This window comes from Thalassophryne amazonica, chromosome 4 (assembly GCF_902500255.1).
Source record: "Thalassophryne amazonica chromosome 4, fThaAma1.1, whole genome shotgun sequence".
In the NCBI taxonomy this organism is placed as follows: domain Eukaryota; kingdom Metazoa; phylum Chordata; class Actinopteri; order Batrachoidiformes; family Batrachoididae; genus Thalassophryne; species Thalassophryne amazonica.
Genome location: NC_047106.1, coordinates 62,508,722 through 62,535,582, shown reverse-complemented (window position 1 = coordinate 62,535,582; position 26,861 = coordinate 62,508,722). Strand labels below are relative to the sequence as shown.

The window sequence follows — 26,861 nt, the reverse complement described above, 5'->3', positions numbered from 1 at the left end:
TCTTCTCTCAATCTTTTAACAGACATAGACTGTTGTTTTGACTTATTCTTTCCCTCCAACTTCAATTATTGCCATTACTGTTGGAGAAAGGCTCAGTAATATCACGCCCACTTTGTCTGTTCGTTTGCTGTTGTAAGATGTGTCACTCTGAACTGTTCACTCTGGATGATTGATTTGAGCTTTGTTCTGTGTCTGAGGACAAGTTGCTGATGAAGAGATAGACCACCGGTGATCAGGATATGAGCACTCACAGCACTATATGAGTTTCACAGAGCCTTCTGTTGATCCATCAGCAATTCATCTGATCCTCCAAGATCCTTCCCAGACTGGAAACTGTGAGATCTCTGGAGAAGTATAGAAATCTGGAGCATGCTGAGGACCTCTGGAAACATTTGGATATCTTCTGAGTCATCGCTTATTGCAGCCACTGGATGTGTAGGGTTTCTTAACCCTTATAGGGTCTTTGTTTTTTGTTACACAGGGAGTCCTGCTGGGTCTGGTGGACCCATTGCATTTTGGGGCTTTTAATTCAACATAATTAAACCTTTTTTTTTTGTTGTTAAAATACTCAGCAGATGTTTACTTCATCCCAATTACAAGTGTTGTGTGGGTGTGGTGTGGGTGTTTGTGTTGTGTGGGTGTTTGTGTTGTGTGTGTGTGTGTGTGTGTGTGTGTGTGTGTGTGTGTGTGTGTGTGTGTGTGTGTGTGTGTGTGTGTGTGTGTGTGTGTGTGTGTGTGTGTGTGTGTGATGTGGGTGTTTGTGTTGTGTGGGTGTGGTGTGGGTGTGTGTTGTGTTGCATGGGTGTGGTGTGTGGGTGTGTTGTGTGGGTGTTTGTGTTGTGTGTGTGTGTGTGTGTGTGTGTGTGTGTGTGTGTGTGTGTGTGTGTGTGTGTGTGTGTGTGTGTGTGTGTGTGGGTGTGTTGGGTGGGTGGGTGTGGTGTGGGTGTGTTGTGTGGGTGTAGTGTGTGTGTGTGTGTGTGTGTGTGTGTGTGTGTGTGTTGGTGTGTGGGTGGGTGTGGTGTGTGTGTGTGTGTGTGTGTGTGTGTGGTGTGTGTGTGTGTGTGTGTGTGTGTGTGTGTTGTGTGTGGTGTGGGTGTTTGTGTTGTGTGTGTGGTGTGGGTGTGTGTGTTGTGTGGTGGGTGGGTGTGGTGTGTGTGTTGTGTGGGTGTGTGTGGTGTGGGTGTTTGTGTTGTGTGTGTGGTGTGGGTGTGTGTGTTGTGTGGGTGGGTGGGTGTGGTGTGTGTGTGTGTTGTGTGGGTGTGTGTGTGTTGTGTTGTGTGTGGGTGAGTGTGTTGTGTGTGTGTTGTGTGTGGGTGTTGTGTGGTGGGTGTGGGTGTGTGTTGTGTGTGTGTGTGTTGTGTGGGTGTGTGTTGTGTGGTGGGTGTGTGTTGTGTGGGTGTGTGTGTTGTGTGGTGTGGGTGTGTGTTGTGTGGTGGGTGTTGTGCGGGTGTGTGTGTGTGTGTGTGTGTGTGTGTGTGTGTGTGTGTGTGTGTGTGTGTGTGTGTGTGTGTGTGTGTGTGTGTGTGTGGGTGTGTGTTGTGTGGGTGTGTGTTGTGTGGTGGGTGTGGGTGTGTGTTGTGTGGGTGTGTGTTGTGTGGTGGGTGTGGGTGTTGTGCGGGTGTGTGTTGTGTGGGTGTGGATGTGTGTGTGTGTGTGTGTGTGTTGTGTGTGGGTGTCTGTGTTGTGTGGGTGTGTGTTGTGTGGAAGTGGATGTGTGTGTGTGTGTGTTGTGTGTGGATGTCTGTGTTGTGTGGGCGTGTGTTGTGTGTGTGTGTGTGGATGTCTGTGTTGTGTGGGTGTGGATGTGTGTGTGTGGATGTGTGTTGTGTGTGGATGTCTGTGTTGTGTGGGTGTGTGTGTTCAGTGCAACTACTGTATGTACAACATGCTGCTCAAAACAGAAGCACAACTTGGCCAAACTGACCAAGCTAGAGTGTGACAACTACAGAAGCTGGAGGTTGTTCTTGAACCCTGTAGGTATGTCCCTCTCTCTCGCTCTCTCACCCGCACACACACACACACACACACACCTCACTTCTCTCTCTCCCCTTTTCATACACTCATCTCCCCCTCCTTCCCATACGCCTTTCACTCACACTCTCACATACACACTCACACACACGTCAATAATGATGTGGGTTCATTATTGCCATATTTTTGTTCTACTGCAGATGTGTGACTGAGCTTCTGGGAGGGGAGAACTATGTGTCGTGCTCTGTGGTGCTCCCTGCACTCTGTCATCTCAGTCGTGTCATGGAGCCGACTGATGAGGATCCGGGCTACATGATAAAGTTCAAGGCCACCTTTTCAAAGGACTTAGACACACGCAAGGCCACCATCAACAACAGATGGCTGAAGGTGGCTACAGCCCTCGACCCACGATTCAAGGACTTGAAGAGCATACCCAAGGATGAGAAGGATGAGGTATGTGTGTGACTGAGAAGACCAGTGTTTTGTGAGTGCATTGGTTAGGAAGTCCTATACAACAAATTCATTTTCCCTCTTTTAAGGTGTGGACCTGGATTGTGGAGATGCTGGCAGGATCAGAAGTGGGACCTGCTGCTCCTCAACCCACAGAGGACGAGCCAGCAGCAAAGAAGAGCCTCCTCCTGCTGTGTTCTTCAGACACTGACTCAGACAAGGAGGAGCCAGGGCCTTGCATTGGAATGCATCAGTGTCTACTGGAGTGGTGGTCAGCTCACGCAGGAGCCTATGGACAGCTGTCCTCTCTTGTTCGCAAATACCTGGCTACTCCTGAGACCTCTGTGCATTGTGAAAGACTCTTTTCTCTTGCAGGTAACATCATACAGAAGAAGAGGGCAGCCTTACACTCAGACAATGTAAACAAGCTTGTTTGTCTGAACAACTGGCTCAAGGAGACATAAAGTTGTCAGATTGTGTAATGTTGGCTAGGGGTGGGTTTTTGATTTGAGGAGTTGCTGTAGCCCCAGATCCTGTAGTGGGCTTTTTGGTTTGAGTTGTTATGCCCCAGATACTGTAGCTTTTGATTTTTGTTAAACAATGTCATGTTCTCCTGACTTACTTGCTGTTTCAGCAGCAAATGTGGCCTAAGTGATTGGCCTAAAAGAAATGGCAACTGGCTTCCTGTTCTTGATGTTGCCTTATTGAGAGGGGTATTATACTTTTAATATTCATTTTGAATTTCTGTATTGAGTCAGCTTTAGTATTCATTTTGAATTGAGAGTCTGCTGAAGTGTCTATTTGAGACTCAGGCCTATTTTATTTCTGAATTTATTTATCTGTATTTGTACTGCATTTTTTAATAATGCACGGGGCCTATTTGGTTTGCTGGGATGTGCTTAGCCTTTTTCTGCTTTTGAATTTCATTTACGAAACACACTGAAAGTGTAATTTGAGTTGCCTGATTGAGTTCGGAATGTATTTTGAACAAGATGCCCTGACTTAGGTTTATCTAGTTTGGGTCAATCACCAATAAAAATGTGGGTTTCAAATCTTCTCTTCTTAGTGTATTCATTTGATTAGTCATGCACTACAATTTTGTAATGTCCTAGAATTCAAATTCTTTATTTGGGGACCTTAAGCAGATATGAGATTAAAAATGTGATTAATTAGATTAATTCATTACAAATCCTGTAATTAATTAGATTATTTTTTTAATCGCCTGACAGCACTAATTAAAATGTAACAATAAGGAAATGCATCATAAAACAGGCATAACTGGAAAATAATTAACAAATGTACAAATAAAGCATGTTTTTCCTAAACTATAGTGTACTATTTATTTGAATTTCATTGCAAATTTAAGATACTCAGGTCAGTTTACACATGACATATGTCTGAACAGCACATTAGCTCCATTGAACTTGGCCATTTTCATACCAGACTATACCACACATGAGGGGCAGAGTTTCACTGTCTGTATTGTGTATTGCATACTGCATCACAATCAAATCAAATCAATTTTATTTATATAGCGCCAAATCACAACAAACAGTTGTCCCAAGGCGCTTTATATTGTAAGGCAAAGCCATACAATAATTACGGAAAAACCCCAACGGTCAAAACGACCCCCTGTGAGCAAGCACTTGGCGACAGTGGGAAGGAAAAACTCCCTTTTAACAGGAAGAAACCTCCAGTAGAACCAGGCTCAGGGAGGGGCAGTCTTCTGCTGGGACTGGTTGGGGCTGAGGGAGAGAACCAGGAAAAAGACATGCAGTGGAGGGAGGCAGAGATCAATCACTAATGATTAAATGCAGAGTGGTGCATACAGAGCAAAAAGAGAAAGAAACACTCAGTGCATCATGGGAACCCCCCAGCAGTCTAAGTCTATAGCAGCATAACTAAGGGATGGTTCAGGGTCAGCCAGGTGACCCTGAACCAGGGTCAGCCATCAAAACCCTCTGCCTCTTCCAATATCAACTTTGGCTCTACAGGGTGGTTTTGACTGTACCGACTGGTCCATCTTTCAGGAATCATCCAGCAGCATTGATGAACTAACAGATGCTGTATGCAGTTACATCTCTTTCTGTGTGGACAGTGTAATCCCAACTAAGACAGTTGTTTCTTATCCTAACAATAAGCCCTGGATATCTAAGGAACTGAAACATCTGCTGAGGGAAACAAGGACTATTTTTAATAGTGGTGATATAAAGGCATATGCTGAAATTAGGAAGGTTGTGTGAGCTGAAATTGTTAAGGCTAAATTTCAGTACAACTGTAAAATTGAAGCCAAATTTAGTGAATCTGATCTCAGATCTTTGTGGGGTGGTATGAAATTGACAGACCTGCATAAAGGCAATAACACTGCATTTTTAAATGGTTTTAACTCTAATATGATGTTAGCTAATGAACTAAATATCTTTTATATGAGATTTTCTAACAATGACTTTAGTGGGAAACCAGTCATATGAGGGAGAATTTGGTCAGTGATTCACCTGCTTTTGATATTGACGTGTCTACGGTCAAATAATTATTTATACAAGCCAATGTTAGGAAAAGCCCTGGCCCTGACAACATCAGTGTTCGAGTCCGCAAGTCCTGTGCTGGTCAGCTAAGTGAGATCTTCAAAGTGATCTTCACTCAGTCACTCCAGACGTAAACAGTGCCAAAAATTTGGAAGCACTCCACAATCATTCCTGTGGCTAAGTGTAAAGAACCCGAAGGTCCTAAATGACTTTTGGCCAGTAGCTCTCACCTCTTTGGTGATGAAGACCTTTGAGAGGTTGGTTAAGCAGGAGTTACTGAAGCAGGTGGAGGAACAGTTTGATCAGCTCCAGTTTGCTTACAGGGCTGGGTGTTGAGCATGCAATACTTACATTGCTAAATTAACTTTATAAACATCTGAAAACCTCAAAAACTCATGCAAGGCTCCTTTTTATTGACTTCTCTTCAGCGTTCAATACTCTTCAGCCCATCTGCTGGCTGAGAAACCTAAGGCTCTTTTCAACTTGAAGCCTAATTTAGTTGGATACTGGATTTTCTGTCCAATAGGTCGCAGTGTGTGTTCGGGTTAATGGTGTTTTATCCTCAGAAGCTTTTTCTTCCACAGGTTCTCCACAGGGCTGTGTTGTGTCACCATTGCTTTTTAGCTTATATACTAATGACTGTAGGAGTAAATATGAGAATAGGCAATGTGTGAAATTTGCAGACGACTCTGTCATGGTCATGGTCGATTTTATTGCTTGGTGTGGCCCTGACATTTTGTGTGGTACTTCCAATGATCAGCAAGCGTAAGCTAATAAAGCTGGTAAATGTGGCATCTAAAGTGGTTGGGGTACCACTATCACAACTACAATATATTTATGATAAACGGGTCAGAGGAAAGACAAACCAGATTTTCAACTGTGCTGAGCATCGACTCTTTGGGGAGTTTAATTTGCTCCCCTCTGGCCGCCATTTTAGGCTACCTAAGCTGAGGACTATTCATTCCAGGGATTCTTTAATACCTGTGGCCATTAGAAATTTGACTACATTGAACTGACTTTTTAAAAATTTTTACAGGACTTTTAGCTATTCTACTATTTTTTTTCATTGGTTTTGTCATTGTTTTTTTGGGGAAGGAGTGTTTTTTATTGTTGAGTGTCTTGTGTTGTGTGTGCAGTTGCTGTGGGCGTCTGGTGATGGTTCTCTGCTGTACATGTGTTTTGGACATCCTACTGCACTCTAAATTTCCTTTTTAAGGATAAATAAAGTGAAACTTGAACTGTAAGCAGCCGAAACAGAGAATCGCTTTGCCATCTTAATCAGTTGTGGTATGGAACCATGCTGACAGAGCTACGTATTTATAGGGTCAGGTCCCCGCAGATTGGTTCTCGCAAGACAAAGGGTGAAATGTGTGGGAATGTGGGTGCAGGTCCCACACAACGTTGCAACATTGTGTGGGAACAGCGGGTGCACACTGTGGGTCCTCACACCAAGAGCCCATTCACTTGCTTTACACTCTTTTTCTCTTTCTCTCTCTCTCGCTCTCTCTCCCTCTCTCTGTTTCACTCACTCAGTCACTCACTCACTCACAGGCCCAGAGAGCAGAAAGGAAAAATGAGGGTGCAGTGACGGTGCACAGGACCTATGATTTCCACATTTTCTCAAGCCCCGAGTCAAGAGGACCTGAATACCCTGTATGTAATATGAATGTTAAGGAGGGTATTCGGGGGGGCAACATTGAAAATGTTTTCCGATTTATGTTCCTCACAGAAAATGAGCCAAGGCTAATGAATCTTAGTTTGATAAAATTATTTTTGTATCATTTTTCTGAAGCTAAAAACTGAAAATGAGTCCCACAGACACAAAGACCTTAAAAGGGTTAACTGCAGCACTTCTGTCTTTACATGTGTGACCATTCTTTGCTGCACTTTGCTTTCTTTATTTTCTTATTGTTATTAAGGCCAAAGCAGATGGTCACCCCACCAAGTTTAGTTCTCTTGAAATTTCTACCTGTAACCAAAATGCCTAAGAGTGTTTTTCCTGGCCACTTCTGCCAATGTGTTTGCTCAAGTGGAAGGTAAGGTTAGACCTGAATCTTATGAAGTACCTTGGGAAAATGTATGTTGTGATTTTGGCCTGTATAAATAAACTGAACTGAATTCCCTGTATGTTTCCTGGATTGACTCTGTGCTCGTTCCTACACACAGCCTACTGTGTATTCTGACTTCTGCCTGTTTGCCTGGGTTCTCCATTTGCTGACACCCTCAATGACACATGCTTCCGTGGACTACCCTTTTGGTGTGTAATGACCATCACCTGTCTGACATTTGTAAATAAACACTTTGTATTTTACCCATTAGTGTTGTCTGTGTTGGGGTCACTGGTTATGCTAAATCTATTGCACCATTTGGGAGATCGGTACCATCCCTACTGACTGGAAGCATGGACTTGACATCTCTCAGTGGACAGAGAACATTGAACAGAAGCATTATGCTGCTTGTACTGGGAAAGGTATTTGCAAGGATTGTTCTAAACAGGATTTAGTCTCAGTTATTTGCCGCTCAATGTCACAAGGAGTCTGCCTTCAATCCCAAGAAGTCAACCATTATCCGCATCCTAGTGCAAATATCAGCAGTGTTTCTTTGCACCATATATTGATTCATTTTCACATGCTGCTTCAATACTTGCATGGACTGGCTGTTGGGTAAGATTGTGAAGTCCAGCAACTTATGTGCCTTTTGTTGCACTGAAAGGTTCACTGACTGTTGTGAAAGTGTGGTGACACGGACCCACAACAGGGGGCGTAAATGAACGGACAATGGAGGAAATCAAATATGAACACTTTACTGTTGTGAATAGCACAACTCAACACAGCAGATTACAGAATATGTACAAAAATCAATTAACAAAGGTGTCATGTGGGCAGGCTCGAGGATAGAAGACGTCTGTCCTGAGAAGAACCGGAACCACACGATTTCCTCCGCCACCGAACCTGGAAAATACTGGAGCCGCCAAGTTCCGAGTCCCCAGGTGGCCACCGTCTCCGCGTGTCGGATCTGGTACTGCTGGCAAGGAGCAGAAACAATCAGATGTGGGTGTATGAACACCCAATAACACTTATGGTGGATATTCCACCTCCACCTCTCATTCAGAAAGCTGGCACGTGCAGTTGTAAGTGTACTTATCAAACGTTGGGGTGAGAAGGCATCAGTCCCAACTCAGCCTCAGCTACAAGCACTCACAGAAACCCAACTGCAAAAGTAGCACAAGCAACAATATTGTCTGTAACGGACAATCACAACGGCTGAGAATTTACCTCCTTAGGTAGATGATATCTCGGCAACGAGGTGGAGATGACGTCCGGTCTTTATGGAGTGAGATGATGAAGTGTAGATGGGTGACAGCTGTCAAGAGATAATGAGTGACAGCTGTCACCCCCAGCTGTGTCCGTGGCGGCAGCGCCCTCTGAAGTCCGCACTTCAGGCAGGGCGCCATCTGGTGGTGGGCCAGCAGTACCTCCTCTTCTGGCGGCCCACACAACACTGACCTTGATTTTGTGGACAATGCTGTGATCTTTGTAGAATCAATGTTTTCCCTGTTTGATGCACTTGACAAGCTGAGTGAAAAGGCGGAGTGTCTGGATTTGCAACTGTCCTGGATCCAGACTAAGAGGGAAAAGGCTAAGGGGATACACACGTATCACCCTGCTGTGACAGACAGATGACTACCTTCGGGAAGTGTATATGAGCAGGTTGTCTGCCTGGGTGGTTACGATCTGGGACTCAGAACTGTTCCACAGTATGGTGGATGTGATTATGTGCAGAACCAGCATCCCAGAGCTGTCATCACCTTGGCCTGTTATTATGAATTCTTGTTGGGACGTTGTGTAAAACGTAAATAAAAACAGAATACAATGAGTTGCAAATCCTCTTCAACCTATACACCACAAAGACAAGATATTCAATGTTCAAACTGATAAACTTTATTGTTTTTGTGCAAATATTTTCTCATTTTGAAATGGATGCCTGCAACACGTTTCAAAAAATCTTGGACAGTGGTGTGTTTACTACTGTGTTACGTCACCTTTCCTTCTAACAACACTCAATAAGCATTTGGGAACTGAGGACACTAATTGTTGAAGCTTTGTAGGTGGAATTTCCCATTCTTGCTTCATGTATGACATCAGTTGTTCAACAGTCTGGGGTCTCCATTGTCGTATTTTGCGCTTCATAATGTGCCACACATTTTCAATAGGTGACAGGTCTGGACTGCAGGCAGGCCAGTCTACAACCCCTGGCAATAATTATGGAATCACCGGCCTCGGAGGATGTTCATTCAGTTGTTTAATTTTGTAGAAAAAAGCAGGTCACAGACATGACACAAAACTAAAGTCATTTCAAATGGCAACTTTCTGGCTTTAAGAAACACTATAAGAAATCAGGAAAACAAAATTGTGGCAGTCAGTAACGGTTACTTTTTTAGACCAAGCAGAGGGAAAAAAATATGGAATCACTCAATTCTGAGGAAAAAATTATGGAATCACCCTGTAAATTTTCATCCCCAAAACTAACACCTGCATCAAACCAGATCTGCTCGTTAGTCTGCATCTAAAAAGGAGTGATCACACCTCGGAGAGCTGTTGCACCAAGTGGACTGACATGAATCATGGCTCCAACACGAGAGATGTCAATTGAAACAAAGGAGAGGATTATCAAACTCTTAAAAGAGGGTAAATCATCACGCAATTTTGCAAAAGATGTTGGTTGTTCACAGTCAGCTGTGTCTAAACTCTGGACCAAATACAAACAACATGGGAAGGTTTTTAAAGGCAAACATACTGGTAAACCAAGGAAGACATCAAAGCGTCAAGACAGAAAACTTAAAGCAATATGTCTCAAAAATCGAAAATGCACAACAAAACAAATGAGGAACAAATGGGAGGAAACTGGAGTCAACGTCTGTGACTGAACTGTAAGAAACCGTCTAAAGGAAATGGGATTTACATACAGAAAAGCTAAACGAAAGCCATCATTAACACCTAAACAGAAAAAAACAAGGTTACAATGGGCTAAGGAAAAGCAATCGTGGACTGTGGATGACTGGATGAAAGTCATATTCAGTGATGAATCTCAAATCTGCATTGGGCAAGGTGATGATGATGGAACTTTTGTTTGGTGCCGTTCCAATGAGATTTATAAAGATGACTGCCTGAAGAGAACATGTAAATTTCCACAGTCATTGATGTTATGGGGCTGCATGTCAGGTAAAGGCAATGGGGAGATGGCTGTCATTACATCATCAATAAATGCACAAGTTTATGTTTTTGCCTTCAGCTTTCAGGCTCCTCTCCTGTGGAACCAGCTCCCAATTCAGATCAGGGAGACAGATACCCTCTCTACTTTTAAGATTAGGCTTAAAACTTTCCTTTTCGCTAAGGCTTATAGTTAGGGCTGGATCGGGTGACCCTGGACCATCCCTTGGTTATGTTGCTTTAGACGTAGACTGTGGGGGGTTCCCATGATGCACTGTTTCTTTCTTTTTTGCTCCGTATGCATCACTCTGCATTTAATCATTAGTGATCGATCTCTGCCCCCCTTCTCGGCATGTCTTTTTCCTGGTTCTTTCCCTCAGCCCCAACCAGTCTCAGCAGAAGACTGCCCCTCCCTGAGCCTGGTTCTGCTGGAGGTTTCTTCCTGTTAAAAGGGAGTTTTTCCTTCCCACTGTGGCCAAGTGCTTGCTCATAGGGGGTCGTTTTGACCGTTGGGGTTTTTCATGGTTATTGTATGGCCTTGCCTTGCAATATGGAGCGCCTTGTGATTGATTGATTGATGTTGATATTTTGGACACTTTTCTTATCCCATCAATTGAAAGGATGTTTGGGGATGATGAAATCATTTTTCAAGATGATAATGCATCTTGCCATAGAGCAAAAACTGTGAAAACATTCCTTGCAAAAAGACACATAGGGTCAATGTCATGGCCTGCAAATAGTCCGGATATTAATCCAATTGAAAATCTTTGGTGGAAGTTGAAGAAAATGGTCCATGACAAGGCTCCAACCTGCAAATCTGATCTGGCAACAGCAATCAGAGAAAGTTGGAGCCAGATTGATGAAGAGTACTGTTTGTCACTCATTAAGTCCATGCCTCAGAGACTGCAAGCTGTTATAAAAGCCAGAGGTGGTACAACAAAATACTAGTGATGTGTTGGAGCGTTCTTTTGTTTTTCATGATTCCATAATTTTTTCCTCAGAATTGAGTGATTCCATATTTTTTTCCCTCTGCTTGGTCTAAAAAAGTAACCGTTACTGACTGCCACAATTTTTTTTCCTGATTTCTTATAGTGTTTCTTAAAGCCAGAACGTTGCCATTTGAAATGACTTTAGCTTTGTGTCATGTCTGTGATCTGCTTTTTTTCTACAAAATTAAACAACTGAATGAACATCCTCCGAGGCCGGTGATTCCATCATTTTTGCCAGGGGTTGTAGTACCCACACTTTTTTCTATGAAGCCAAGCTGTTGTAACATCTGTAGAATGTGGTTTGGCATTGTCTTGCTGAAATAAGCAGGGACGTCCCTGAAAAAGACGTTGCTTGGATGGCAGCATATGTTGCTCCAAAACCTAGATGTACCTTTCAGCATTGATGTGCCATCACAGATGTATAAGTTGCCCATGCCATGGGCACTAACACACACCCATACCATCACAGATGCTGGCTTTTGAACTTTGCGCTGGTAACAATCTGGATTGTCTTATTCCTCTTTTGTCTGGAGGACACAATGTCCATGATTTCCAAAAACAATCTGAAATGTGGACTCATCAGACCACAGCACACTTTTCCATTTTGCATCTGTCCATTTCAAATGAGCTCAGGCCCAGAGAAGCTGGCAGTGTTTCTGGATGGTGTTGATGTATGGCTTTCGCTTTGCATGGTAGAGTCTGAATTTGTACTTGTAGATGTAGCGACTAACTATGTTAACTGGCAATGATTTTCTGAGGTGTTCTTGAGCCCAGATGGTAAGATCCGTTACACAATGATATTGGATCGAAGGTCACGGGCATTCAATGTTGGTTTTCGGCCTTGTTGGTTACGTTTAGAAAGTTCTCCAGATTCTCTGAATCTTCTGATTATATTATGGACTGTAGATGATGGAATCCCTAAATTCCTTGCAACTGAATGTTGAGAAACATTATTCTTAAACTGCTGGACTATTTTTTCACGCAGTTGTTCCTAAAGTGGTGATCCTTGCCCCATCTTTGCTTGTGAACGGCTGAGCCTTTTGGGGATGCTCCTTTTATACCCAATCATGACACTCATCTGTTTCCAAACAGGTGTTCTTTGAGCATTCATCAACTTTCCCAGTCTTTTGTTGCCCTGCCCCAACTTTTTTGAAATGTGTTGCAGGCATCCATTTCAAAATGAGCAAATATTTGCACAAAAACAATCAAGTTTATCAGTATGAACATTAAATATCTTGTCTTTGTGGTGTATTCAATTGAATATAGGTTGAAGAGGATTTGCAAATCATTGTATTCTGTTTTTATTTACATTTTACACAACGTCCCAACTTCATTGGAATTGGGGTTATATAACCGTACAATGCAGAACAGATACAAGAATTCATAATAACAGGCCAAGGTCATGACAGCTCTGGGATGCTGGTGCTGCACAATTCAGAACATAGATGTAGTAGGTACTTAAAACTGAGTTAAAATACATATGCATTTGCACAGTTACTACAAACTATGCTGGGACAACACTAAACAATTATGCCCCCATGTAGCCCCACCATGAAACAAACTCTGAAGAATAATGCATGCAGCTGGAGGATTTGCTAAACACACACACACACACATTTCCTGAAAGGACATTTGCAAACTGTCATCATCACAGCAGTTTCAGCATTGTGTGTTCAGTCCAAATACACTCTGGGGCTGCCAAATTTAGATTAAGGCTTAGATCCGATTATTCACTTCTGAGTCCTTAATGCACAATGTATACCTTATTTGCAGTGCTTCTCACGCATCATTTGCACAAGCTAGACCCCTGCAAAATCACAATGGTTCAGTTTAGCTCATATGACGCTGATGCGAAACAAAAGCATCACTTAAAATCCAGAATAAACTGATATGTGATACACAGCCATAGCAGGATGTAAGGCCCAGTATGTTTGTTTTGTTATTGTTTAGGAAATTACCAAAACACAAAAGAATGCTGACAGAAGAAAGCTTCAAACACATTGCATGTAAAACTAGCAAGCAAATTTGGATTTTTGACCTTGGTGATTGACGCAGAGATGCAGTGCCCACCAATGCTTGACTTATTAAATTATAGTCGACAATAATCACAAGCAGTAATTAGTTGTGCTAATGCACATCATGAAAATTACATGCACTGATGCCTATATTGCAAAGAAATAAAGGCAAGCTTTCTCAGGAAGCTATAAAAGCCATCATTACAGGTCAAGGGAAAAAAAATAAAAAACAAACAAATAAACAAACATTATAACAAAACCATTTACCTTTTCTTTCTTTCATTTCCACTCCTTATGTTCTCAGAAGGTTGTGACAATTCTGGACTTCACAACCTGTGGAAAAAGTAAAAAAATTAATCAAACATGTCCCAGGTAATATTATTATTATTAGGGCCCGAGCGGCAACGACTAATTATTATTAGTAGTATTATTACACTGGTCAATACGATTTTTCTTGCATGAATGTTTTCAATGGATTTTGGGTCATTTGGCAGCGCTAAATCCAAATCTGGTGTTAGTTTTTGCCAGTCACATCACGTTTTTGAGCTATGAAAACATGTTTTTTGTATCAAGCACTGAAGCAAAAGCTGCAGTCTCGCACACCTCTTCGGTGCTATGAACGGCTCTTTGTTCGCATTTCGTGAACCTGGTTTAAAACTATGCTTTTGAAGTTTTTATCTATGATTAGTGGTGTCAAACTTGTGTGTGAATGAGCAACTTTTGAGTAATCCATCAATACGAACGTGCAGATTGCAAACAAAAAAACGTGATGTGATAGAAGAAATCTGAGCTCAGATTCGGATTTAGCACCACAAAATTACCCTAAATCAGTCCGCAAAGTCCATTCAAGAATTTTGTATTGTTGTTGTTGGCCAGTGTTATTATTGTTACAATTATTAGAATTATTAAAGAGGATAGCTGCAGGATTAGCTTGTTATGCTTTGTTTGTTCTTCACTATCACTCGTGATAGTGAAAACATTACAGATTGCAGCAAAACAGACACCACAAACACGAAGGTGATGTAACCTTTGCAAAAGCTGTTTTCAAATTTGTGCTGAACGCTGTACATCCTCTCTGAATACAGTATTCCAATCTTTTATTATGTGTGAAGAAATGACAGACCAACTCATACTGTATGTAAAACTTGATCTATATTATTCACCGCACTTGATCTCTTAGCAATTATGGGATGCTTCTTTTACAAATGAAAAAAATTTATAACATACAGTCCATGCGCATGGCACAAATGTACCAACTTATTTGTGCTATTAGAGGGTATGTAATCAGAGCTCAGAATTGGGAGTGTCAGGGCACAACATGAGAATCGGTGTGTTTTCCCAACATCCCCTTTAAGATGGAATGTGTGCTAAGCACTCTACTATTGAAAAAGCAGGCTGAAATGAGAGCTTTCCTGGACCTTTCAGACTTGTCAGAGGATGCCTACATTAGCAACCAAAGCTCCCTGATGTGAAGCAGTGAAGCATTAAGGTGAGGTTTTGAATTTTTGTGTTTATTTTTTGTTCATTTAATGGATGTTTTCAATTCAGTTTCACTGTGTATATAAGCAGGTCGATCTGAGTGTTGTATATTATACATATCACAAATACACTGAGCTCAACTTTAGATCATGGAGGAGGTGATGGTCTAGTGGTTAAGGTGTTGGGCTTGAGACCAGAAAATCTTGGGTTCAAATCCCCGCCTGATTGGAAAATCACTAAGGGCCCTTGGGCAAGGTCTTTAATCCCCTATTGCTCCCGGTGTGTTGTGAGCGCCTTGTATGGCAGCACCCTGACATCGGTGTGAATGTGAGGCATAATTGTATAGCGCATAATTGTATAGCGCTTTGAGCGTCTGATGCAGATGGAAAAGCCCTATGTAAATGCAGTCCATTTATGTTATCCAATCAGAGTGAGGCTTACTAAGGGGGATTTAGATTTGGCCAACAGTAAATGTAAACATGCGTGTTTTTTTTTGTTTGTTTTTTTACCTTTTCTTTTTTTATCTCTATTTCTCATGATAATACTGAGAATGTTATTGTGGCCTTGCTTTTTGTTTGTTTACTGTTTGCTATTGCATTTGTTAAAATAAAGTTTTGAGGGGGAAAAAAAAACAAAAAACTTTAGATCATGTTTTTCCTGGTCTGTGGCACAATCTCATTCTGCTGCCAAGTTATACCAATGCACCAGCACAGCGCCTGACCACTCCTCATTTTTGGAGTGGAATCCACCTTACAATCTACACCATGTGGATGTGAAAACCATTTCTGTTTCAAGTGAAAACTACAAATGATGTTTTCATTGTGCTATGCAAAAAAGTGTGAAAAACCATTGGTGAGTCCTGTGACATTGTAATTGGATAACTTCATGGAACGTGGCATTGTATTTTGAATAAGTATCTTATTTTGAGAGCGTTTAATACATAGTTGCAATGAGCAAGCCCCACTTTTTACGTCCGCCAAGGGTGTAATAAAATCATCTGCGTTTATTTAATTAATTATTTGTCTGTCTGTTAGCAGGATTCTGTCAAAACTACTGCATGGATTTTGATGAAATGTTCACCACAGATAGATACTAGGGCATGGAAGACTCCATTAAATTTTGGGTAATCCATATGAGAATTTTGGATCAAGATTTCACTTTATATAGGCTTTGAAGGATTACGTCAAAACGACTTAATGGATTCTCACCAAATTTGCACCACTGATACATATTAGGCCATGGAAGACTCCACTGAATTTTGGAGGTGATCCGGATCCCGATTCTGGCTCAGGATTTCACTTGATAGGCTTTTTAAGGATTACATCAAAACTACTGCATGGATTTTGACGAAAATTTCACCACAGATACATATTTGGCCATGGAAGACTCCATTAAATTTTGAAGGTGATCCAGATCCAGATTCTGGATCAAGATTTCATTTTACTTTGGCTTTGAAGGATTACGTCAAAACTACTTCACAGATTCTCACCAAATTCGCACCACAGAGAGATATCAGGACATGGAAGACTCCACTGAATTTTGGAGGTGATCCAGATTCTGGCTCAGGATTTCACTTTATAGGCTTTTAAGGATTACATCAAAACTACTGCATGGATTTTGATGAAATTTTCACCATAGATAGATATTAGGCCATGGAACACTGTTGATCAGTCGGACTATTCTGAACCAGTACGCAATTATTGCATTGTGTTGTGGAATCCGGATCCAGTTAAAGTCTTGGTCACGATGTGAATCACATACTGTATCTTTTATTTTGAGTCATCATCAACCCTTGGCAGATGTCAGAAATCACTTATTGCTCTTGTCTTCAAGATAATATTGCTGCATGTGATTAGGTTATGAAAAATGGCTGGTATCATTATGCGTGTAGTCTTGAATAATGGAAGGCCCTTTCCCAGTCATTATTTTATAGCACAGCCATATTCCTCATTCATAATCTATCACCAATCTGTTCCAGCATCCTGAACATGAACACATAGTTTCGCATCATGCACCTCCAAGGAGCAGAGAAGATGCAAGGCCTCCACACAGACACTACAGTCTGTGATACTGTATAATGGGGAGTAAGAGGAGGGTTCAGAAGGGAGAAAAGGTCCAGCGTCAATGCTGTGAGGCTTCTTAACTGGTTGACTGATACTGGAAAATGTCCTCAAGATACAAGGGATGAACAAGCCAATCAAAGAACGAAAGAAGCGCACATCATCACAGATGTTCTCAGAGCATTGCTTCAGCTCTAACCCTCACTTTTGGGATTGTGTAATAAATGTGGAGAGACCACTTAAAGAGCTTAGTCACACACTGTAGTGATTACACATGAGTTAGGCCTTCACCACAGAATGGCATAGTGGAATTAATTCCCGCAAATGAAATGCATGGGAAAGTGCAGTCACTAATTGAATAAAAGTCCTTCTCAATAGTAGAGAAGCTTGAATCTTCGACTGGACTGGGTTGCTTGATGCGAGGACATTTCGCATCTAATTGCAGAAGCTTCCTCAGCTAAATTTCTTGCTCTGGTAGTCTGAATTCTGTCTTGACTCTTGTAGAGAAGAATAAACAGAAGGCAGCAAAAGCTGGAGTTTTAAACCTAACAAGACCCCTCCTACTGAGAAGCAGACTGCTACTGGCCAGTGACTAACAATTGCTCTAATTAGCACCTATTGTACTCTAGTTAAGGGGCTTTCACAGTGGCGTATTCGTAGAGCTGCTCATTACAGCGTATTGTCTACGCTGTAATGAGCAGCTCTCCGCCCACTTCACAAGGAGTTTTTTCTCAATACGTAGCAGTATGTTGAGGGCTACGCGCGTAGGACGGAAGAAATTAAACCTGTTTAATTTTCTTCAGCGTACAGCACAGCATGGAGCCTCCACGGGAGTCCACGCAGCGCCATGCTACTCTCCGCTATTGTGAGCCCGCCCACGCGCTGCAACACGGACTGTGCGCAACTTCATATCTCCCTGTTGTTCTTCTGGAGCTATAAATACTGCAAGATCATTGCTCCACTTTATCATACTGGACAAGGACTGTTTCAGTGTCGCATCATTTCATAAAACCACTCTCTCTCTCTTACACACACACACAGAGAGAGAGAGCGAGCACGCGCGCGCGAGAGCGCTTTCAAATTCACTCAGATTCCTCTAAATAAAATCTCTCTGAGAGAGAGAGATTTTGAATAGTCACAGCTGTGATTATAGAGAGAGAGAAAGAGAGAGATAGAGAGGTTTTATTTCAATGGAGTGAGTCTCCTTATAGCGCTCTCTCGTGCGCGCGTGCTCTCCCTCTCATAAACGCCACTCGCTGCATGTCGGTGCGCTCATCAAACGCCCTGATCGATCAGAGAAAAGAGCTGACTCTAAAATAAACTCGCACTTGCTGCATTAAAAAAATAATTATAATAATGTTAAATGACTATCGCACCACACCATGCAGTAGAGAACGAGTAGAGAGAGAGAGAGAGAGAGAGAGAGAGACTGCTTAAAATAAAATAAAACCGATCTCTCGCACGCGTGTGCTCTCCCTCTCTCAGAGCGCACTTCACAGAGGCAGAAAATAGCACTGAACTGGTGCAAGATGGCACAAGCGACTGTGTGCACACATGAACACACGTGAACACACACACTCATGATAAAATCCCACTGATTTTCAAGCGCAGCCATCTGGAGAGAACTGAAAAAAAAGGGGAAGTGGCTTTTTTGCGGCAAAAGAAACGCGCTGTGCACACATAAACACGCAGCTATACGAACGGAATGAACACTCGAGGTACGCGCGCACTCCAGGCGTACTAAAATAGCCACACACGCCGCAATACGCAGCTCTACTAATGGAATGCACAACGGAAAAAAACGAGCACGCACGTATTTGGGGCGTATTTCAGTGACTCACAACGCCGCAATGAGCAGCTGTACGAATACACCGTGAAAGCCCCATTAGCACTCTCCTAATGACAGGGCAGCTGTCCCTCCTAACGATGGGACTGATGCCTCTCCTGACGCCTCTCCTGACAACGTGAATGACTCATTACTATGAACAAAAGAGTGAAACTGCTTTGACCTGAGTACCCCATTGTAAGCAGGGGACAAAGCGTGTCTCAGACCCCCTCCCTGGTTAAGGCTGGGTTTCAGCTGTTTCACATACAAAGCTTCCTTCACTCCCCTCTCAAGCCATTTCTTTTCTCTGGTTTCTGCAAAGGCTCTAAGTTGTCCAGGTGGTTTCCATAGTAGAGAAGCTTGAATCTTCGACTGGACCTTAAACCTAACAAGACCCCTCCTACTGACAGGCAGACTGCTATTGGCCAGTGACTAACAATTGCTCTAATTAGCACCTATTGTACTCTAGTTAGCACCCTCCTAATGACAGGGCAGCTGTCCCTCCTAACGATGGGACTGAAGCCTCTCCTGACGACTCTCCTGATGACTCTCCTGACGACATGAATGACTCATTACCATGAACAAAAGAGTGAAACTGCTTTGACCTAAGTACCCCATTGTAAACAGGGGACAAAGTGTGTCTCAGTGTGTCTTGGCTCCACCCCCTTTGTACTACAGACATCTTTCATGTCTTATCATCTTATCATGTACATTTTGACCAAATAAAAGAGTATGATTAGGATACTAGATCATATTCAGATGAATAATGCTGCCAATCATGCTGACAAAAGTATAGGTGTCCTTCTCAATGAATTTCCAAAAAGGTGAGGGCTGAGAAGCCTGAAGCTGCTGCATACCTGATCTGACAGACAGTTTTGGATGCAGATAAAGCTACAAGCCTTTGCTTAGAGGATGAAAATGGACGCTGTGTGTGAAAGAAAACGTGATTGTGACAGAATACTATGGTCCTTTTGTGCCTTACTGCATGGTGTTAATTTCTGCAGATATAATGAAGGTGGGCAGCATGGTGGTTTAGTGGTTAGCACTGTTGCCTCACTGTGAGAAGGTCATGGGTTTGATTCCCACCTGTGGCCTTTCTGTGTGGAGTTTGTGTTTCTCCCCATGCTTGCGTGGGTTCTCTCCAGGTGCTCTGGCTTCCTCCCACATCCATAGACATGCAGGTTAGGTGGATTGGTTAGGTGTGAGTGTGGGTGTGAATGTGTTTGTTTGTCTATATGTGGCCCTAGGACAGACTGGCGTCCTGTCCACGGTGTACCCTGCCTTGCGCTCTGTGACTGCTGTATTAGGCTCCAGCCCTCCACGAACCCTTAATTGGACTAAGCATTGAAGATGAGTGAGTGATAATGAAGGTGCTTGGTAATGTTAATACATTTGCAAGGGAACGAAGGTGTAATGCCGCGTTCACACCGGGCGCGATCAGACGCTACAAATTCGCGGGGGTCACGTGGTGACGGATGCGCCTCCTTCGCCCAGTGTGTCGCTCTGCTTGGGTGGACGTTCGCTGCAAAAATTAGCTCCAATGCGTCATCAAATAGGAGGAGCTTCCATTCCGCTCAGTGTCAAGTCATTATGGCGGACCTTGATCACACGGAGCGAGTTGTTGTGGAAAGCTCCCAATACAGGGAGTATCATTATTTGCTGCAGGAGCTGCGTCTGGATGATGGCCGCTTTCAGTGGTCCTTCCGCCTCTGCGGGATCCAGTTTGAGGACCAACTGTCCCGTTCACGCACGCACATGTAAACAATTAAAAAAAAAAGAAACTCTGCTGCTTGCTGCAGCTCACTCTTCCCCCAAAAAAACTCTGTCATAATTGTGTTTAAAAACCAGTCACCATTTGTTTTATTATAGATCTGTGTAGTTAATTAATAAAATATTCTCCAGAGACGATTCACTCGCACGCGCACGTAAAAAAAAAAAAAAAAGAAAGAAAGAAACTCCGCTGCTTGCTGCAGGGCTGCTCCTCGCTCTTTCCCAAAAAAACTCTGTCATAATTGTGTTTAGAAACCAGTCACCATTTGCTTTATTATACATCTGTGTAGTTAATAAGTAAAATAATCTCCACGGACGATTCACTCGCGCGCGCACGTAAAGTAAAAAGAGAAAGAAACTCCTCTCCCACTGCTGTGGTGCTGCTGCTCACTCCAAAACCTCTGTCATAATTGTGAAATAAAGGACAAAAGAGACATAAGTCCTGCTCACAGGCTGCTACCAGATACAGGACATGTTCACATCTTCAGTCAAACTCCAGACATTTCCACATCACTACATATTCAGTCCCTGATTGGTCATCACGGCGCGAAGAGACGAAAAAGTTCAGATTTTTCAACTTGGAGAGGAGGGCAACGCGACGTGATGCGACGCAATATCGCGCCACAAACACGCCAATCGCTCAAAATCGCTTCACTCGCACCCATCGCGTCGCACTGCATGACTTGGCACCAAAACGCGTCGTTCCATAGGGATTACATGGCAACCTGCCGCTGCTGTCGCTCGCGCCGCGCCCAGTGTGAATGCAGCTTAAGTCTTTAGGGTTCTGGTGACCCTGAACCATCCCTTAGTTATGCTGCTATAGACGTAGACTGCTGGGTTCCCATGATGCACTGTTTCTTTCTCTTTTTGCTCTGTATGCACCACTCTGCATTTAATCATTAGTGATCGATCTCTGCTCCCCTCCACAGCATGTCTTTTTCCTGGTTCTCTCCCTCAGCCCCAACCAGTCCCAGCAGAAGACTGCCCCTCCCTGAGCCTGGTTCTGCTGGAGGTTTCTTCCTGTTAAAAGGGAGTTTTTCCTTCCCACTGTAGCCAAGTGCTTGCTCACAGGGGGTCGTTTTGACCGTTGGGGTTTTACATAATTATTGTATGGCCTTGCCTTACAATATAAAGCGCCTTGGGGCAACTGTTTGTTGTGATTTGGCGCTATATAAAAAAATTGATTGATTGATTGATTGGTACTTCCCGTCTTATTGTATGGTTGTGAGACTTTGCTGCAAGCCAATGACCTAATGGGATGACTAGATGTCTTTGGTACCTGCTCAGTTAAAACTAATAATCTCAGTAATTAACAGAATGGATGCAGATATGAGGGGTGACTAAAAGGTTTTGAGCCTGACCCAAAAAGTAGAGCGTGGTTCTCCATTTTTTTGCATTCTGAGAAATCAAAATTTGCCATTAGAATTTGTGAATTTTTGACTCACTGGGTTGTTGCAGATATAACATTTCAGTGAAGTGAGTAGGGGTGTGTCAGCCAGACTGGCAAAACAGAAAAGTTGGTGGGCGTGCTGTGATTTTCTCCAGATAAACGGAATACGTCCAAAGGAGATCTATGAGGACATACTAATGACATGAGATGGGAATGCCCTGTCTCACTCTACAGTTAAATGCTCGACATCTGAATTCAAGAAGGGCAGAACAAGCGTCGATGATGGAGCAACACTGAAAAAAGAGAATAGTTGAAACAACTGAAATGAATTGTTTCAATTGGTTATTCCTCTGATTTGGCTCCTTCGGACTTCCATCTGTTTCCAAACATGAAAAGGCATCTTGCTGGGACTCATAATACTGATAATGATGTCAGATCTGCAGTGAATAACTTCCTTGAGCTACAGGATAAGCTATTCTATGAGAATGGTATCAAGGCACTGCAGCGATGCTGGAAAAAGTGTGTGGATTTGGGGGATTATGGGGATTATGTTGAAAAATAAAGCATTTATTAATGCAGTCATGGTTTCGTCTTGGTCAGGTTCAAATCTTTTCAATCACCCGTTCTATACTTTTGTCAGCATGATTTCCAGCATTATTCATCTGAATATGATCTAGTATCCTAATCAAACTTTTCTATTTGCTCAAAATGTACATGATAAGTGATACCTTCATCCAAAGATGTCTGTGGTACAAAGGGGGTGGAGCCAAGACATTTTACAATTCTGCAAACTGTGGCATATTGAGCCTAGGCTGAGCCTGAGACTACTGTGATTAGAAGTCTTCTAATATGATGTTCTGTGCACACAAAAGACCTTGTACCATTAATAATCTCTGAATTATTCCAATCTTCGCTGAAATTTTTGTTGGTGATTCTGAATGACTTTTGACGTTATTGAGATGCAGTCAGCAGACACTGTGGCACAATTTTACAACCCAGCATTTTATTCTGATCCCCTTTCACTGATCATCTGATTTCTCTCAGCCCCACGCATTCTCTAAATTTAACAGAAAGTCACCTCTAAAACACATAATCCACAAATTTAATCCCATCAGAAGAGCTAAATGTGGTGCCTATTTGTAACAGTTTGTCAGTTTTACCTCATATCCCAAAAGCCTTCAAAGTATTTATAAGCTTTCATCAAACCTTGCTCCCTCTGTGTCTGCATGAGAAGTATTACCTCAGAGGAGCTGCCAAATGATATGAAGTGAAGCAGATGAGATACAATAATTTCCTTCAGTCTTTTTGTAGCAGGATTTTGTCATTTCTTTCTTCTTTTAAATGTTTCTTGTGAAATATATTTTAGTCTATTCTTTTTTATTTGTGTAGAATGTTACACAAGAGTAAGGTCTAACCTTACCCAATCCATGAGCAAGAACACTGGAGACAGTGGTTAAGAAAAACTCCTGCATTTTTTTTTTCTTTTGATTAAAGGAAGAAACCTCAACAAAAAACAACAAAAAACTGAATTAAAAATTTAAAACACAATAAAAAGACAACCATAAAAGAATACAAGAATAAAAACACATCATAACACTAATGATAAAACAGGGAAAACAAATGAGTCTTTAAACGTGACTTAAAAGTCTCCACAGTATCCGACTGCCGAATGTGTGCTGGGAGATCGTACAATATCATACAAAATGTTAAAAAAAAATGACTCTGTCATTCAATGGACTTTTTTGTTCATTATTCAGGGATATGGAACCAGATGTGCCAGATTTTGATGGACAATAAAGCCATTATGATGCATTTAAAAGGGATATTTAGAAGGAAGGCCAAAAAAGATGTCACTGAGAACTGTGTATAAATTCATTTTATTAAGACTGGGAGCTTTCACAGTGAGTTCACTGTCTCATGCGCTTTTAATGTTCCAGGAATAGAAGCGGACAATCAGATGATCTTATACTGTGTGTTGGGAAAGTGTAAGTACACGGACCCACAACAGGGGGCGCAAATGAACGGACAATGGAATAGGTCTAATAACAACACTTTACTGTTGTGAATGTGCACAACAAATACAACAGATTACAGCAATGGACAAAAGTCAATTCACAAAGGTGTCGTGTGGGCAGGCTCGAAGATAGGAGACGCCTCTCCAAAGTAGAACCGGAACCACACGGTTTCCTCCGCCACCAGACCCCGGGAATACTGGAGCCGCCAAGTCCCGAACTCCCAGGTGGCCACTGCCTCCGCGTGTCGGACCTGGTACTGCTGGCGAGGAACAAAGAACAATTAAATGAGGGCGCGTTTGCACCCAGGAATCCGAACGGCAGGAAAGCTACCTCCACCTCTCATTGGAAAAGTAATCCACAGAACAACGCACAAAATCCAAAAGGATACAATCCGTCAGCTGAGATACGTTACCTTCCAGGTAGAAACGATATCTCGGCAAAGAGGTGGAGACGTCGTCCTGCTGATATACTCCTGCCGATCAGATGATTGGTAACAGCTGTTGCAGGTGATGCGTGACAGCTGTCACCCTGGCTGCTCCTGTGAGGCGGCTGCGCCCTCTGGTGCCTGGAGCCCGCACTCCAGACAGGGCGCCCTCTGGTGGTGGGCCAGCAGTACCTCCTCTTCTGGCGGCCCACACAACAGGACCCCCCCCTCAACGGGCGCCTCCTGGCCGACCAGGCTTGTCCGGGTGGCGGCGGTAGAAATCGGCCAGGAGGGCCGGGTCCAGGATGAAGCTCCTCTTCACCCAGGAGCGTTCTTCAGGTCCGTACCCCTCCCAGTCCACCAAATACTGGAAGCCCCGGCCCATCCTACGGACATCTAAGAGCCGGCGCACAGTCCAAGCCGGCTCGCCATCGATGATCCGGGCAGGAGGTGGTGCCAGACCGGGAGTACAGAGGGGGGAGGTGTGATGGGGCTTGATCCGGGACACGTGGAAAACGGGATGGATCCGCAGTGAGGCCGGAAGCTGAAGCCTCACTGCGGCTGGACTGATGACCTTGATGATCTTGAACGGACCGATATACCGGTCCTGCAGTTTAGGGGAGTCCACTTGAAGGGGCATGTCCTTGGCAGACAACCACACTGCCTGCCCTGGCCGGTACGTAGGGGCCGGGGTCCGCCAACGGTCTGCATGGGCCTTCGTCCTCATCCGGCTCCTCAGCAAGGCAGAACGGGCGGCACGCCACACCCGACAGCACTTCCGTAGATGGGCCTGGACCGAGGGCACACCGACCTCTCCCTCAACCACCGGAAACAAAGGAGGTTGGTACCCCAGACATACCTCGAAAGGGGAGAGGCCGGTGGCTGACGACACCTGGCTGTTATGGGCATACTCGATCCAGGCCAGATGGGTACTCCAGGCCGCCGGGTGCGCGGCTGTCACGCAACGCAGGGCCTGCTCCATCTCCTGATTGGCCCGTTCTGCTTGCCCGTTGGTCTGGGGATGATACCCGGATGAGAGACTCACCGTGGCCCCCAGTTCCCGGCAGAAGCTCCTCCAGACGTGCGAGGAGAACTGGGGACCGCGATCGGAGACGATGTCTGTTGGGATCCCATGCAGCCGGACGGCGTGGTGAACCAGGAGGTCCGCTGTCTCCTGGGCCGTCGGGAGCTTCGGGAGGGCCACGAAGTGGGCCGCCTTGGAGAATCGGTCCACTATCGTGAGGATGGTGGTGTTGCCCTGGGACGGCGGGAGGCCCGTGACGAAATCCAGGCCGATGTGGGACCAGGGGCGATGGGGCACGGGCAGCGGCTGGAGCAGTCCCGAAGCCCTGCGATGGTCAGCCTTGCCCCTGGCGCAGGTGGTGCAGGCCTGGATATAATCCCGGACGTCGGCCTCTAGGGACACCCACCAGAAGCGCTGCCGGACAACTGCCACGGTTCTTCGCACCCCTGGATGACAGGAGAGCTTAGAGCCGTGACAGAAGTCCAGGACTGCAGCCCTAGCTTCTGGTGGGACGTAGAGTCTGTTCTTCGGCCCAGTTCCGGGGTCCGGGCTTCGTGCCAGGGCCTCCCGGACGGTTCTCTCTACGTCCCAGGTGAGGGTGGCCACGATAGTGGACTCCGGGATGATGGGTTCCGGTGGATCCGACAACTCCGTTTTGACTTCATCTTCATGTACCCGGACAAGGCATCTGATCTCTGGTTTTTGGTCCCGGGACGGTAGGTGATCCGGAAGTCAAAACGGCCGAAGAACAGTGACCAGCGGGCTTACCTGGGGTTCAGCCGCTTGGCGGTCCTGATATACTCCAGGTTCCGATGGTCAGTGAAAACCGTGAATGGCACGGACGTTCCCTCCAACAGATGTCTCCACTCTTCAAGAGCCTCTTTCACCGCAAGGAGTTCTCGATTGCCGACGTCATAATTCCGTTCGGCCGGGGTCAACCTGCGGGAAAAATAGGCACACGGGTGAAGGACCTTATCGGTCTTCCCGCTCTGGGAAAGCACAGCTCCTATCCCTGAGTCCGAGGCGTCCACTTCAACCACTAACTGGCGACTAGGATCGGGCTGCACCAGAACGGGTGCAGACGAGAAGCGCCGTTTCAACTCCTTGAATGCGGCATCGCAACGATCCGACCAGGTGAAGGGGACTTTTGGTGAGGTCAGGGCTGTCAGGGGGCTAACTACCTGACTGTAGCCCTTAATGAACCTCCTGTAGAAATTAGCAAAGCCGAGGAACTGTTGCAGCTTCCTACGGCTAGTGGGTTGGGGCCAGTCTCTCACCGCCGCAACCTTGGCCGGATCAGGAGCGACGGAGTTGGGGGAGATGATAAACCCCAGGAAGGACAAAGATGTGCGGTGGAACTCACACTTCTCGCCCTTCACAAACAGCCGGTTCTCCAACAACTGCTGCAGGACCTGACGTACATGCTGGACATGAGTCTCAGGATCCGGAGAAAAGATGAGTATATCGTCTAGATATACGAAGACGAATCGGTGCAGGAAATCCCGCAAGACATCATTAACCAAAGCTTGGAACGTCGCGGGGGCGTTTGTGAGGCCGAACGGCATGACCAGGTACTCAAAGTGACCTAAGGGGGTGTTAAATGCCGTCTTCCACTCGTCTCCCTTCCGGATCCGAACCAGGTGATACGCATTTCTAAGATCTAGCTTAGTGAATATTTGGGCTCCATGCAGGGGCGTGAACACTGAATCCAACA

At 44.3% G+C, this 26,861-nt stretch overlaps 1 protein-coding gene across 1 annotated transcript in view; it reads right to left on the bottom strand.

Moving 5' to 3' along the window:
• Positions 1 to 26,861, bottom strand: part of st3gal4 (ST3 beta-galactoside alpha-2,3-sialyltransferase 4) — a 155,766-nt gene that overhangs the window by 99,262 nt on the left and 29,643 nt on the right. Inside the window, exon 2 of the mRNA XM_034168000.1 lies at positions 13,428 to 13,493. Within this exon, the coding sequence (XP_034023891.1) occupies positions 13,428 to 13,443 (16 nt within the window). The 5' untranslated portion in view covers positions 13,444 to 13,493. The remainder of the gene's footprint in view (positions 1 to 13,427; positions 13,494 to 26,861) is intronic.